Raw genomic sequence first — 16,997 nt, 5'->3', positions numbered from 1 at the left:
TTATTGATGCTTATCTTCCAGTTTATTACCGTAAAGCTACTTTGAAACAATCTGTATTGTATGAAGCGCTATAAAAATAAAGATGATTATATTAACTTGTAAAAATAAAATTTGCTTTTATTTTATTTCTGTACCTTTTTTTATTAACAAGACATAGCTGCTTTACAAAGTAAGAGACCAATGACATATATTACATGTATAAACACACGAAAAAAACTATTTTGATAAACAAAATATATTGATGTACAGATATAGAAATGTAAAATCATACTACTATACACATGCTTTTAAAACAAAGCAATGAGCAATTATTACAAAGAAGCTAATCAGAATAACTTAGTAAAATTTTTTTTTTTTTGTATCAAGCAATGATGAAAATTAACAGATTTTTTATCAAGAATTTTTAGTGATTGTTTATATACAGAGACTCCAATGGTTGCAGAGTAAGTTTACTCTCTTGTGACCAGGTTGTTATAGACATTAAGTGATATGAGAGATAATCAATGTCACCAGAAAGTAGTAAATCATTCACTAACTTTACAAGTGCACTTTCAGTACTATGAAGTGGGGGTGAAAACCAGATTGAAACGGATCACAGAGATTATTTTCAACTAGAAAAGACAGCTGGGAGGCAAGTAGGCTACTTTCCAGTAGGCTAATTAAGCAAAGAAGGGTAGCCTACATTTGAAATAGGACGATAATTAGATAGAACTGAGAGATCAAGGTTGGGTTTCTTGAGAACAGGGGTAACTTTTAAGTGCCAGAGGCAATGAAGCAGAGATGCTGAAGTGAGAAATAGGAGATGACAGAATGGCAAAGTTTCAGGAGAAGTAGGAGCAGGGTCAAGTCGAATCAGTGCAAGAGTCTATATATATATATATATATATATATATATATATATATATATATAGATATATATATATATATATAGATACAGTATATAGGCTATATATATATATATATATATATATATATATAGTATAATTTATAGGCTATATATAATTCATGTTTTGTTTTAGAGTTTAATATATTCTGTATTAATTTATATAGGCCTAGTAATAAGTGCATGGGGTGCATAAAAATTGTAAACAATAAGATTAATTAAATTTCGCTTAATTAAAGTTTACATTTCACTTGTTTGCAATGGATTTTTTTTTTTAAACAATCTACTGTCCCCTGCTGGTCTCCTGTCCTTGTTAAATAGTGAACATGACGTGATTGCGCATAACTAACATAAGTTTAAGAACATACAAATACAAAACAACTGAAACACGGTCTTTAACCAAGGTAACATAAAGTTCAACTTTACGTTAGCCAGAAATATGTTCACAAGGCAGGCAACGCTGGTTGACCACATTAATCCTTAAATATTCGCAGATTTTTTTTCTTTTAAAAACAACATTGCTGTAACTACATACACATACTACATTCACATGTCGGTGTATTATATAGATTTTATAAATCAATGCATTTATTGACTACAAATTACCAAAAATCACGGTTATGTCTCTCTAACTGTATCTATTTTGAATATCCGCCGAAGCACTTCCTGGAACTACTAGCTGAAGTCTACGCGAATCACGTGACGATCGGTCAAGCATTTTGAACTTCCGTTGTGGCAAATCTCTCTCTCTCAGGCTCTGCTGGGTACAAGGGATACAAGGTGGTACTAAAAAACTACCAGGTGCTAGGTACTGTACACAGAGTAACCCCTTCAAAAAGTGAGCCGCAACATGCCGTGGAAAAGCGCCTGTCGTTGAGATGATGAAATAGTTTTGTCGTCGAAAGAACGCTTGCCCGCTAAGCTCGCTTGTGCTGATGCAAGAAGACATGCTATTGCAATAACCGTGCGAACGATATTTCACAGGACGAACATCGTTGATATTTAATCCAATCATCATGTCAGAAGACGAGGTACTGTGGTGGTCTATTTATATTTGGGTAATATTCACAGTTGAGTGGAAATAAACAATGTTGTGGGGTACTTTGGTGGTACTTCTTATATTTTGGTAATATTCACAGTTGAGGGGAAATATTCAATGTTGTGACTTTGGAATAGATTTAAGTGCAGTTATATAGTGTTGACTATAACGTGCTATAGGCTGTATTTTTTATTATTTTTTATTATTGTATCATTATTATTTCTAGTTGTATAAAATGCAAAAACTAATAAAGAACACTCAACATCGCTTGAGTAGTAAAAACGGGTGAGTATTATTTATTTCAGCACAGTGAGGCATGCTTTAGCAAATGATTCTGGTGCCTTATGTGTTCTCAGATTTTATTCGACCCCACTACATCAAAGAAGAAAAAGAAGAAGAAGAAGCCCTTCATGCTCGACGAAGATGGAGATGGCCTTGGAGAGGAAGCCCAACAGGTTGAACAGAGAGAAGTTGAGCCTGAAGCAGGAGAGGAGCGAGAAATGGACCCTGAAGATGATGACGTCAAGATAAATGGTGAGAGAGATGATGCAAGTTTGATAATTAGTTGTCATTTTATTCTCATAAACCATTAAGTGTTTTGCTTTTTGGCAATGGATTTAGTCATGTTTCTCAACAAATGTTTTTAAACCAGAACCCTGAAAAGTTCATTGCATGTGTGAAGGAGTTTGTCTATAATGTGCCATTTGAGATTGGACCTTTATGACACTGTTCTACAACTATCTTTACAGAGCCTTCGGATGATTTAGATGATCTGAACTTCTCAAATAAGAAAAAGAAGAAAAAGAAACCAAAGAAGGTGTTTGAAAATGACATTGAAGAAGGCATGAAGGTTAGCAGTTGTTTATAAGGACGTCAGGGAATTGTTTACTGATTCATTCTGTTGCAATACACATGAAATGAGTTTACTCTGACCAGTAGCTTACATAGCTGGATAATTAAATGGGACCCTCTTTCAACTGCCTATAAGTACTATGTACTAACACTTAAATGATTTGTCCATTCACATCATAAAAAAAAAATGTATGTGTCCTTGTAATCTTTAATCAAAAACATTTTTTTTGCTTTCTCTTGGATATGCAATGGGGAAGAAAAGACAATTGTGACTTCAATAACAGAGTGTGCTGCATATCTAATTTTATTATTTTTCAAAATCGGACCCACTTCATATTAAGCTTCTTTAACTACTGTGTACTAACGTTTAAAATTAATAATTTGATAGAATGCTCTTATTAGGGATTTTCACACCTGAAATGGTTAACCATGGGTCATTCTAAACCCTGGGTAAATGGAATCCTGGGTTATCATTTCTCATAATTTGCCTAGGGTTAACAGTTAATCTTTATAATAAGTAAGGAATAATTGACGACGGGCCGTTGAATTATTAGAAAGATAAAGCACACCCAAGGTGGTAATGTGGCCACAACGCGAACTCGCGAAGAAGTTAAGTGCAGTGTGAAAAGCCCTATTGTGTGCTTTTTTAACTAGTTTATTGAAACAAGCTGTCCAAAAGAACCAGTTTGTGGAAAAAGAATTGGACTTATCACCAATGTGTTATCCATTAAGTATATTTTATTGTATTTGATAGTTCTTCTAACGGCTGTTGACTCTTTTCATTTTATTGGTGACCAGGAGCTGAGGATTGAGGGAGACCAGCAGGAAATAATTGAGGAAGATGATCCGGACTTGATCCTTCCAGGTAAAAAAATAAAAGAAAGCAAAGAAAGTAGAATTTGTTGAGGAGAGAGACACAGTGGGAAAAGATGGTATGAACACACTTCATTTAATTAGAATGTGCTGCATAATTAATATAATAAAAAAAAATTGAATAATAAAAGTTAGAAGTTACAGAAAAATACTGTGTATAACAGTTGGCATGGACTGAAATCTACAAGGACATTTTACTCTAAATTCACATCAACCTCAAAACTGGCTTTAAAGGGGTCATATAATGGTACATGCACATTTTCAAGTTGACTGTACTAAAATGTGTGTTGGCAGTGCCTGTGAAAATGAAAATGGCATTATATGACCCCTTTAACAGATTTTTAACAACATCTCAGCTCAGTTACATTTAACTTTAACTTTTTAGCATGAGTCAACTTATTTTCTACATATGTTTTGTTACATATGTCAGCAAAAAAAAATCAGATCCAGTTTGTGTTACTTAGATTTATAATGTCAGGTTTAAGTTTCTTAAGTTTGAAGTACAGTGCAACTCACTCTTTATAGGAATTAGTCAAGCTACTCTTTCTAGGCTACAAGTGCTACAAAATGCAGCTGCTAGGCTCCTGACTGGTGTCAAGAAACATGAACATATAATACCTAATAATTCCATTACACTGGTTGTCGGTCTGCTACAGAATTGATTTTAAAGGTCTTTTAATGGTCTACAAATCTCTAAATGGCATGGCAACATCTTATCTTACTGATCTCTTGTCGGAACATTGCTCGGGGAGGTCTCTGAGATCCTCAAACCAAGGGCAAAAGGTTCCAAGGACAAAATTAATAGAGGTGACTGGGCATTTGTAGTAGCAGCGCCACAACTGTGGACCAGTCTGCATGTTACTATTAGAAACGCTACAACAGTAGATCATTTTAAATCAAAACTTAAATCTTATTTGTTTTCCATAGATTTTAATCAATGATGTACAGTGACTATTTTGTCTGGTTATATTTTGTTGTGTGTCAATCTCTATTGAGTTCTATATAATGCTATGTACAGCACATTGGTCAGCAATTGTTGTTTTAAATTATACTGTATAAATTAAGTGACATTGACATTAATATCAGGAAAAAGATAATTTGTTTTTTTTTCCCTCTTAAGGGTTTTAATGCACCACATGATGTACTGTTTCAAATGATGAATCTTCTAATCTCTTTTAAATATTTGAATGTCTGAATTCTTCACTTATATTTTACTACAGTCATCGAGGATGATAAAAGCACAGAAGGCATCACATTCAGTTCACAATCAGGCCCAGCATGGGCAGGTTCGAAGAGAGATTACACTTATGATGAGGTATGAAGTTGAATCATATGATGAGTACTTTCTTCTTCTATATCATACATCACTCTGCCCAGTTTTTGTGACATAGTTTTCCTTTAATTTATTACATTATTTACTTGTCTGCGTCTTTACAGTTGTTGAGCCGGGTGTTTAACATCATGAGGGAGAAAAACCCTGATATGGTTGCAGGAGAGAAGAGGAAGTTTGTAATGAAGCCGCCTCAGGTGGTCCGAGTTGGGACAAAGAAAACATCTTTTGTAAACTTCACTGACATCTGCAAACTGTGAGTGCAAACACTTAGCATGTCTGCTGAGTCTGGGTTCTAGAGAAAACTAGGAATGCTTATGGTCTTGTAAAACAACAACAACAACCTTTGACTGAATGTATTTTCTAGGAAATAGTACAATGGATGATATACTGTATGGGTCAGTCACACATTACGCTATTTTGTGCTACCTTTTAATGTATTCAAAAATACATTACAAATACAGCTGTACAAAAAAAAATCATACTAACTAACAATGACTTGAATACAAACGTGTTTTATTTTATTTCTTGAAGCATGTTTTAATTTCTGAAGATTCAATTTAAAGGGACTTGTCAGGGTGAGACAACTGTCCTAATATCATAATAAAATAAATCCGCATTAAAAGGATGAAATTAATAATTGAAAAATATTTGTCTGCCAAATTAAGATCAAGTGCACTAAAATGCAAAAAAACAAACAAACTTAAAGTATAAGAAAAGAAAAACATACTTGTAAAACCCTCATGACTGTAAGGTCAATTTTAAAATTTTCAAGACAAGGAAAAAACTGATTGTTAAATGACAATTGATGTTTCTATATTAATAAATAACTGAAATATATTACATATACATTAAAATGTAAAAATAATTCACTTAATCCGTATAATTCACAAAAATACTTTTTATATTGAAAAATATATTTAAAGTATTCTTGAAAAAGTTGTGTACACACATGTTTTCAGAGTGAGGATAAGGGAAAAGTTTGTGAGTTCATGGAACCAACATGGTGCAAACAGTACCTTTTCTTTAATTTGGATCTTTTTTAACATTGACCAATATGTAAATAAAATATAATCAAACCAGTGATTCCAGTGATAGGTTATTGGCCAAAATTTGTCTATTAAACCATTGCATGTTTACTTTTTCATATTCAGGTTGCATCGACAGCCCAAACATCTTTTGGCATTCCTGTTAGCCGAGTTAGGAACATGGTGAGTTTTGAACTGCATTTCCATAATTGTCGGATGAGAAAAAGTGATTTTTCCTGTAACTAAAGAGATGTCTTCTTATATCTAGTGGCTCCATAGATGGAAATAACCAGCTTGTAATCAAAGGACGCTTTCAACAGAAACAAATAGAGAATGTCTTGAGAAGATATATAAGTAAGTCAAATATTTTGAATGTATGAATACAATGGAGTAGTTTTTGTTTTGTTTTGTTATGAAAAATAGCAGCCTACACATAGAAACTATAGCTACAACATGTCACAGTTGTAAATTAAATCTTAAAAACTATTCCCTTAACAGATTATCTATTAATATTTCTATAAACAAGTTAGTCAAAATATACCACAATAAATACAATAGAACGTGATAAATTCTAGTAACGGTGGTCATGACTAGTTCAAAAAGCTTTCTAATTGATTTTGGTGCAAGATGGTTTTCTCTTTTAATCAGCCTTTTTAGTTTATGTGGCTGTTTTAGATGTACTTGCTTGTTTTGGTTATTGGTTTATACCCCATACTAGAGTCCTGCGCAGGACTGTTTTCTTCATCCCGCTCCCGTCCGCCGAATTTCTGACCATTACCGCCCGCTCCCGCGACGTATGTGTTACACTCCCGCCCGCTCCCGCAATATGCATGTCCACTCCCGCCCGCTCCCGCAAAACTCTGAGAATTTATTCCCGCGCAATAATAGAGATGCATTGACTTTGTGTCTTCTCCCGTCCCGCAGGAAAAAACACGTATTTGTATTGCTGTTATTAAAGAGATTAATGGGGTTGTTTGTTTTGTTTCCCTGGCCTGCATGTATTCGGACGCACTGATCAGGAAGATGAATAGTAGTCCAAATGTCAGACTTGCCTTGCTTAGGTTTTGTGCTGTAAATACCTCGTTTGAGGTTCTTTTCCACATCATTGACATCTCCATCATGTCGCTAGGCTATCTCCCGATCCCACAGTTGTTTTTTTTTAACCGCCCATTCCCGCCCGCAGCAAAGTTAAAACCGCCCGCTCCGGCGAGATTTGCGTTGGGTCCCACGGGACCTGGCGGGACTCAATCCCAATGCAGCCCTCTACCCCATACCCCAATGACCAAAAACCCCACCCAAAAAAAAACTACGCCACTGTATGAATATGTAGCTGGTGTTCCAATACTACATGCTAATATACAGGGGTTGAGCAATGAAACTGAAACACCTGGTTTTAGACCACAATAATTTATTAGTAAAATAAATTAGAATTATTTATTATTAGTGTAGGGCCTCCTTTTGCATTCAATAGAGCATCAATTAGTTTTGGGAATGATTGATACAAGACCTGCACAGTGGCCGGAGGGATTTTGAGCCATTTTTCTTCCAGAACAGTGGCCACTAGGTCACTATGTGATGCTGGTGGAGGAAAACGTTTACTAACTTGCTCCTCCTAATTACCCTAAAGTGGGGTCTTTTCACGCAAAATTTACGCTGCAGCGCATCTGATATAGATATGCCATTTCACATGGCTGTGAGCGTGATATTGCACATATATTTCAAGTATTTGACGCAGCTTTTTTTTTTAAACCTTTTTTTAGAAATTGAAAGATAATAAAGATATTGTTTGATAAGTGAGATCTCTAATTGTACTCCTTGGAAACCAAAAAAGTAGTGCTTGAAGTCCTGGAATTTCCTTTTACAGTATTCTTTACGAACCCTGTACTTTGATGTGTGTATTGGTGCATTATGCTGATACATGGCATCCCCTTCAGGATACATTTGATCCATTAGGTGCACATGGTCCTCCAGAATGGTTCAGTAGTCCTTGTCAGTGATGCATCAAGCACAGTAGGGAATAGGGGTGGCACGGTTCACAAAACCCACGATTCGGTTTGTATCACGGTTTTAGGGTCACGGTTTTCGGTTCTGTACGGTTCTTTTTTTTTTTTTTTTTTTATCTTTAACACTCCAGAAATGTACTTCAGCATATGATATATAGCTTAATTATCCACAATTTAGGATATACAGTATTAAAAAAAATGTTATATCATGCACAAACTGAATTTGACTTGACTTTAAGCACATTATTGGGACCATCTCCGAGGAAAGCTAGGTGATATTTTGATACAGCAAGAGAGAAGATATTTATGACATGCTTTTCGTTTATTTGGCAAAAAAAGGAGAATGTGTATCACTTTCTCTACAGGAACTTATGTGCATTTTTAGCACACAAAGATTGAAATTAACTTGCATTTATCAAACTGCCAACTGCCAAGAGAGGAACTCTTAAAACTCTGTCTTTTAAATAAGTCAAAATACATGAAACATAATTTACTATAATTAGGCTATAGCAATAGCAAAGGCCATAATCATAAAGTGAAACATAAGTTCAACCTCAACACAAAAACAGTATCAACAATGCTTTTATTCCCTGAGAGTGAGGATAAATTTTTTTCAATCCAAAATGTTCCCACACACCGGACTTATACGACGCTGGCGCATCCTCGTTAGCCTTCCTTATCTCTCCCACTTGCCATTTCTACGCGTGACGTGACCTGACACTCCATACTCCACCTTTACTGGCTTGTTCAACTTGAAGAGCGATCGGTTTATGACATCAAAGTACCGCGAGAGTGATTGAAAAGCATACGGAGCCGTCGCTCTCGCGGTACTTTGATGTTATTCACCGATCGCTCTGTGCAGCGCCGGTTCAAGTCGAACAAGCCTCATATGTATGTCCACACACGTCTTATTTTGTGCGAAAAGGAAACACACGTCTGAGGTCACATACGGGCACGAGGCTACATTGCGCATGCATCGAACCGTGAGACGCACACACGCATCGAACCGTGAGACGCACACACGCATCGAACCGTGAGACGCACACACGCATCGAACCGTGAGACGCACACACGCTCCGAACCGAGACAAGCGAACCGAACGGTTCGGGTGTTTTTTCATGTACCGTGCCACCCCTGGTAGGGAATGCAGCTCAAACCACCACTTATCCACCTCCCTGCTTCACTCTTGGCACATAACAGTTTGGGTGTTAAGCACTGATCTATATAGACAACTGGTTTGCTCATGATGTCATAAAAAGTGACGCCACCGCGCCGCCATATTGATATTCCCTAGTAAGCTCATGCCTTCTATTGTGTTAAAAGGAAATTATATGATTTTACTGAGAATACATTGACTAACGAGACACCGGTTTAATATCTGAAGTATCTTTATATCAACGCAAACGTCCTAAGCATTTAAATGGTTATTTGTTTAAAGTCTGGAAGTTCCCCTACTTATTAAAAGGTTTCGTTCATATTCATTACAGTAGTGAACATCAGTTCGGCGGGCGGACGAGACACTTCAGCATGTATTACAAATGTCAAAGTGCGCATTCTGAAATCGGAATAAAGATGTATGCCTTGTAATCTGAAATCGCCTTGTACTGTTGCGTTTATGTATTTAAATTGTGTAATTAATAGTTTTTTTCAATTAATAGTTTATTCAATAACAAACAGCCTACATAACACTTTACTCATATGGAAACTAATTCTAGTAAAAACGCCATAGATTGTGCTGTCTTTAAGAGTCTGAAATAGATGTTGCTCATTCAGGAAATAAAATACATCAACTTATTCAGACAAATAACGCGGACTGCTTTATTTCCGAGATGGTGCATGGTCATTATACAGATCAGTGGTGTTAAGCCTCTTTGGGGCTTCTCCACACCGTAACTCCCTCGGATGTGGGAAAGACAGTGAAGGACATGTTTCACATTGTCCACAGCCCAAGATTTGCACTGTTGGCACCAATGAAACCGACATTTGGCAAAGACATGAGTGACCAAAGGTTTGGCTATAGCCGTCCGAGCATGAAAATTGAATCTGTGGCGATCCCGATGAACAGTTTTGGTGGAAACAGGAGATTCGAGGTGCGCATTTAATTCTGCATGGTGGTATATCAACATTATCCTGGATACCATGGCTCTTGATACACCACAAAGGCTTGCTGTCCTGGTCACAGATCAGCCAGCGAGACACGCACCAACAATTTGTTCTCTTTTGAACTCTAATGTCTCCCATTATGTTGTGTGGATTGCAATATTTTATTTACAGCAGTGCAATTGCTCTGCTAATTCAACCTTTTACTCTTTGTCTTACTAGTGGAATGTAAAATCTAAAAAAAGATTGACCACCTATATATGCACATATATAGACATGAACTTCTTATACTATATTGATCAGTATTTCATAGGGATGCAAATTATCGATTAATTCATTAATCATTAGTTGATCAACCTTATCGATCGATTAACGATTAACTGATAAGCGGCTATTTTCCTGAGAATGTAAATTTCTCACGGTATCAATTTAACATAAAAAGCAAAATATTGCTTATATACTGAATAAAAATCCTGCGCGCTCCCTGTTGTACTGTCGGCAGTATTGTATTGTATGTGCCGTGCGACTCGAACACCCCTTTTACTGTCTATACGAACACCCCATGTATGCGGGTAATTTCTGTTTGATGCTAATTTTTATCTTATTTTGTTTATTAAGTAAACGATGTGGACGGTGGAACGTGTGACCGACAGTTAGATTAGTTTCCCGGGAAAAATAACAAACCGGGAGGGGTCCGGGAGATAGGGCTAAAAAACGGGAGAAACCCGGGAAAAACGGGAGTGTTGACAGGTATGAGCTAAGTTATTGTTAGAATACAGCTGGATTTTCGAGGTTAGCAGCTGTATAGTTGGTAGTCAGTATCGATGCACTCCACTCCGTTTTGACCGCCTCATGTTTGGTTTCTTTTTTGCCGCCTCAAGTTTGTGTCGGCTCTCTCGCGTGAAAATCTCGTGTCACGTTCGCAATGTTCAATTAGCCGACAATTAATTTAATTTAATCGAGAAAATTTTTGTCGTCAATTAATCTATAATCGATTAACCGTTTGCATCCCTTTCAGTTTTATTGTTCAAACCCTGTATGTACTGTGCCATTACCTCTCATCAAACACCCCTACATACAATTTAATTTGACAATGTTCAGATAAACCGAATATCACTTCTTAAACATTTTAAAAGCAGTTAATGTATGCTGTAATCATTAGCACTTTATCGATTTAACTGTCCATGCAAGTGAAACATCTTTCTGTCATTTGCTAGTGAGTAACATCTTTCCCTATGATTTATGCTTTGGAATCTTGGTTAAATAAAGTATAATTGTGCAGCCATAGTTTCATGTAAATTTCAATGTGACCTCCTTTTCAAATGTAGTATTTTGTCGTATGATAGTGTTTAGATCATTCCACTACTCTTTTGGTTTAGATGTGAAGAACTCTGCATTGTTTTCTGCTAATACGTTTAGTTTTCCTAATAGATTTTTGACAGCATTTTCTCTTTTCTCTTTTTCACAGAGGAATATGTGACTTGTCATACCTGCCGCTCACCGGATACAATTCTGCAGAAGGATACACGTCTCTACTTCCTGCAGTGTGAAACCTGTCACTCACGTTGCTCTGTAGCCAGCATCAAGACTGGATTCCAGGCTGTCACTGGCAAAAGAGCCCAGCTTCGAGCCAAAGCCAACTAATACAAGCACCCTATTCTGGCCTCTTCCGGAAATGTTATGATGTTTTTTTTAACCGCATTCAGCATATCTGAAAACCAGAGCCTATTTCTGTATAGTGAATTTTTCCTCTCAGAGCAGTATTTTTTCAAAGAAAAATACAAGAATATTATTGAATGGAAACCAGAAATAGGCGCATATCCTTTCTCGCTTTTGAAAAATGAGCCATAGCCTTTTATATCGAACTTTGTTTTATCAAAGGAAACCTGATTCTCCAAATTTCAACTTGTGTTTTTATGGGACAGTCATTTCACAAGAATGCAGGAATGTTCAGACTGGATTCAAGCAAGTGTTTTGTGATCCAGGCATCCAGCAAAAGTGTGACTTCGAAAAGAAAAACACAGTTCCTAATTAATTACACAGACAAATACATATTATGCTGTTTTCTTTAGTAGAACACTGGACAGCAAATGTTTGGGCATGTTTCGCAGTGCTTAGATGGAAATAAAGGCTTTTTGTTTGCATATTTTACTCTTCTTCTTTTTTTTAACATGAAAATCGAAGAAGAAAAAATTCACTTGTTTCTTGCTTAACATTGATGCATTCATCAATTATTATATGTGCAACACCACATTATAGAATTGCTGCAGCCAGTTTCTCTGTCCAAACAAGGCATTCCCTCTTTAAATCTGGATCTAAATCAGCTAGTATCGCCATCTGCAGAGATGGTCAGAATGGGCCACAACCGAGATTCAACTCTGGCTGATAGAAAATAAAAAAGAGTTGCCTGTTTGTAGTTCATGTGTTTCATATTAAAAGATTTAAAATAGAATTAAAGTTTTTATTGAAGTCAAGAACAGTGATTGTGGGTAAAATCTGATATGCTGGGGAGAAACCCAATCTTGCTTTCAAAGAAGATTACGTTTTTTTCCTCGCATACTACATTTATGTTACAGAAGCACACTTAGACAAGGAGGATGAAAGTAAACAGGAGGTTTATTAGACAACAATGACCAGTGATAAAGCAAACAGGTAAGTTAGTAGTTCAATGGATAATCTGGAGAGCGGGAATCAGGCGGTGAATGGAATGTCTTTTCTTACAGGACTGTAGGATGGTGGATGGTTGAATGGATGATGGGCTGGATGCACTCACCTCGCTGAACAACAGGAAAAGCAGATGGTAACGGAGACACGGAGGACTGAGAAGACACTGTAGAGGGATCACAGGAGAAATACTGAAGGAAACGCTGGAGACAGTTCGCTGGAATAGCTTGACAATCGCTGGAGGATACAAGGTAGGTGTCCACTTCGTTCAGGAACGAGACCGGACAATGAGCTGGGGCGAGGTGTGTGCTTTTATTGCTGAGGGGATGAGGTGCAGGTGTGTGTGATTAGTATTCAGGAGAGGGAGTGCGTTGTGATTGGCTGGTGTAGGAGCCTGGCAGATCTGCTGGTGTAGGAGCCCTTGCAGGTAGGGTACCTTTTGATCAGGTTGGTAGGAGGGAGCTACCGATTGACGAAGGTCGGCTGTCATCCTGCACTGCTTGCTGCAGCTGGTGGTGTGCTGCGTCCCAGACCCTCTCACTCTTTCGAAACCAGTAGTCGACAGACTCCCGAACAAGGAAACAATGGTGGCTGATTACCGAGTACACAGTGGAAGGGAGTGAGTCCAGTAGTGGGCTGGCGGAGAGAATTCTGCGCATACTCTGCCCAGCCTAGGAACTGGTTCCAAGAATTTTGGTGGCCATGGCAGAAGGTTTGTAGGAAACAGCCAATCTCCTGGATCTTTCTCTCTGTCTGCCCGTTCGAATGGGGGTGGTATCCGGAGGACAGGCTTACGGTCACACCTAGGAGGGAAAAGAAGGCTTTCCATACCTTGGAGATGAACTGGGGTCCACGGTCAGAAACGATGTCTTCTGGGATTCCGTAATATCTGAAGATATGATTGAAGAGGAGTTTTGCTGTTTCCATCTCTGTGGGAAGTCCTTTGAGGGGGAGAAGATGACAAGATTTGGAGAGTCGGTCAATGATTACCAATATGCATGTCACCATCTGAAGGCGGGAGGTCCGTCATGAGACCAATGAGAAGGGTGGAATTTCCAAGCGGGAAAATCTTTGGATCTTAGTTTCAAGCATGCTCATTTGCATGTGCAGCTGGATTGGTTGCTGATGAAAAAACGATGAAAGATTCTTGTAATACTAATATGTTGCGCAGCTATCGACATATCATATACATGATCATTTCGATCTTCAAAGTACCAATTTATAGAGACCAAACATGGTATAGGTGAGGTTACATTGACTGATTAGTTCGATCATAAAATACACAGTATATAAAAAAAAAAAGAATTAAAAGACACTACACAAGACAGTAAATCATTCACACAATGTTCTGGGATGCATGTTCATTTATAGATCAGTTCGTCTATAAATTAATGCAGGGAAGTCTGTTTTAAGGTCTGTTTTTGTCTTTCCTATGGCTCTGTCTTGTCCACATGACCACATTTTTAACAGCAATAAAACCATCTTATCTGATGGTAGTCATGGTTCTTGCCCTAGTTGGGGAGATGGGACCATAGATCCCAGAGTGAGTTTTAAAGTTTATTTGTTAAATATAATAAATAATTGTATCTGATTTGTCTCAGTCATTAAGCGAGAGGGTACTATTGAGGGTACTATATTGGCCCCTGGCGAGAGGGTACTATATTGGCCCCTGGGTAGCCAGTGCCCGGAGATAAGTGGACTGGAGGTGTGTGTTGTGCTCTGGTGACATACTGACGTCCAGGTGGGTAGCCCGGCAGAGCGGCGGTGGAGGCATTGGAGGAGGTGGCTGTGTTAGATGACCATTGAATGGGACTCACGATCAGTTTCTTTGGCAGGATGGGCTCAGATTCTTTGCTGACTTCTTCAGGAGTATGCAGGCAGGAAAGAGCATCAGCTTTTAAATCGAGTAAAAAATAAAGCCCAATGTGCTTGGCGGGGGTTAAGTCTCTTAACTTTCAAATATTCTAGGTTTTTGTGATCGGTTAGTACAGTGAAAGGATGTTGTGCACCCTCCAGCCAATGCCTCCACTCTTTTAGGGCTAGCTCGATGGCAAGGAGTTCCCGGTTGCTGGCGTCATAGTTCATCTCTGCCGGGCTGAGTTTTTTGGGAAAGAAGGTGCATGGATGGAGTTTGGCTGGGGTCCCCTGCTGCTGAGACAACACCGCACCTACCCCGGTAGTGGATGCATCCACCTACACGATGAATGGTTTCTCTGGATCTGGGTGGATGAGGAGCGGTCATTGGTGAATGTCTCTTTGAGTAGGTAAAGGCTTTGTGGCAGATGGTGACCAGGACAGAGACTTGGGCTTGTTTTTCAACAGACTGGTGAGAGGGCTAGTGATGGAGCTATAACTATGTCTGTAGAAGTTGGCGAAGCCGAGGAAACGTTGGAGTTCCTTGATGGTAGTTGGTGTGGGTCAGTTCTTGATGGCCTCCACCTTCTGGATACCCTGGTCACTGATGTTGTAACCAAGGAACTGCACTGAGGGTTGATGGAAGGAGCAGTTCTCTGCTTTGAGGAATAGGTGGAACTCAGGTTCCACCTATGGCTATAGGAACACCATAGGTGGAAAAACTGAATTTTTTTCAGAAAATTATAAATGGTGAAAAAACAGTAAACAAAATCAGATGTATAGATTATTGTAGGGCTTGACTTAAGGATTCAGAGGAAAATGGGATTGATTCCAGTCAAACCATCCCACCAAGTTTGGAGTCTCTATGAATTATGGTCTCAGACGTCCAAACACTTTTAGGGCAGAAAAAGAATATTTGGCAAAACAGTAAAAAACAATAGGGTTCCAGCACCATTATAATTGCATCTCTAAAACAATACAGGCCAATACATAAACCATTAAATTCTTTATTGAGACAGGTTACTTATACATACATATTCTCTTATACTTGTCTCTAAAGTGCTCCAAAAAATAAATAATCCATCAAAACATTCCACAAAGATTGTAATAGAGAGTGTTGGAAAAATACCAGTACCAAACTAGAGAGATTAAATGACTTTGAGCAGTGTCTCTTTTGACTGCACGTTATGTATTGGAGATGAATTAATTTCAGTTTATTAGTAAAGAATGCAGGAGAGGCTATGTAACTGGAATGGAAAAGATCCAAAGTCTTTGAAAGATCAAAATTGTAACAACTTTAGAAGATCTAAAGCAAAATCTCAAAGAGATTTCTGGTGTATGAAGAGTCCAGGTCGTGTATTAGATTAAGATAAAAGTAATATAAAAATGCCCTGGAGCTTTGCATAGCCTTGTCTGCATAACACTGTATCAGTGATAATATAGCAAAATATAAATGATTTCATATTAACTTTCATAGGAATCATTATTCATGTCTCTGCAATTAATTACATATCCAGAATTTCTCCAACTGATCTAGTTAGTCTGGCAAAATGTAAAGTGCTGTAACGCAGAGTCTTTTTCTAGCACACATTTATACAGTATATTTGTCTTACGAAGTGTTCAAACAAGCCTGAATTAACTTGACAAAAATCTTTGGGTGACAATTTTTCCTTACAAATACAAGTGTATATTACAATTTAAACATAATACAAATTACATGCTGCTTTCCCCTGAGTGGCCATCTAATAGTGGTGCAGGGCTGACATATTTTTTAGGACAACCTGGAAGTTAGCATCATCTTCAAAAACCCAATATGATTTGTCCATTGAATTATTGCAGAAAATAAGGTCTGTGACAAACAAAAGCTTATGATTCTTACACGTTGTGTTCATCATGATAATATTCACGAATGAACACAACTGAATGAATTTTGAAGCGTAAATACAACCGGCAGAAGTCAAAAGCAAAACGTAGGCAGCAGAACTACACCACGGTCGCATGACTTCAACATCACCATAAGCTTCTGACAACTTTGGTCTTTGGTTAAAAACATTTTCCCTGAAAGTTCGAGTTATAATAGTTTGTAAGAGCCGATTATAAACGCAATAAGGCTGTGGAAGTGGACTAGTGAGTAGATGAGTTTACCTCTTCGGCTGATGACGTTTAATGTCCCTGACAACCTCTGTAGTCCCATTTAGCCACTTGTTAGCAACCGCCTTTTACAAGACAAGTAAAAGCTTAAAAGAGAAATCACAAGATGATATTACTGATATATTTTATATCGTAGAATAAAAGGGGTTTTAGATCTTGAGTTTGTGTTCACCACAGACCTTAATTCAAGCATTTAACCAAAACAATTGACTTTAACCAG

The 16,997-nt window shown here is 37.7% G+C and overlaps 1 protein-coding gene across 1 annotated transcript; it reads left to right on the top strand.

The window, feature by feature from the left end:
* Positions 1-1,845: 1,845 nt before the first annotated feature.
* On the top strand, positions 1,846-11,785 carry LOC130081965 (eukaryotic translation initiation factor 2 subunit 2-like). Its single transcript, XM_056246701.1, has 9 exons — positions 1,846-1,914; positions 2,279-2,456; positions 2,672-2,772; positions 3,573-3,639; positions 4,868-4,962; positions 5,085-5,233; positions 6,132-6,188; positions 6,274-6,359; positions 11,577-11,785. The coding sequence occupies exons 1-9, from the start codon at positions 1,900-1,902 to the stop codon at positions 11,750-11,752; spliced, it is 924 nt and encodes a 307-aa protein (XP_056102676.1). The 5' UTR covers positions 1,846-1,899; the 3' UTR covers positions 11,753-11,785.
* The last annotated feature ends 5,212 nt before the right edge of the window (positions 11,786-16,997 follow it).

Source organism: Rhinichthys klamathensis, unplaced genomic scaffold (assembly GCF_029890125.1).
Source record: "Rhinichthys klamathensis goyatoka isolate OS25496 unplaced genomic scaffold, OSU_Roscu_1.1 h1tg000040l_1, whole genome shotgun sequence".
Taxonomy (NCBI): Eukaryota; Metazoa; Chordata; class Actinopteri; order Cypriniformes; family Leuciscidae; genus Rhinichthys; species Rhinichthys klamathensis.
This window is presented reverse-complemented; position numbering and strand designations above follow the sequence as displayed.

Coding starts and splice junctions, on each gene's coding strand:
- LOC130081965 (XM_056246701.1), top strand. Junction 3,640..4,867: donor TCCGGACTTGATCCTTCCAG/GTAAAAAAATAA, acceptor ATTTTACTACAG/TCATCGAGGATGATAAAAGC. Junction 6,360..11,576: donor TGTCTTGAGAAGATATATAA/GTAAGTCAAATA, acceptor TCTTTTTCACAG/AGGAATATGTGACTTGTCAT.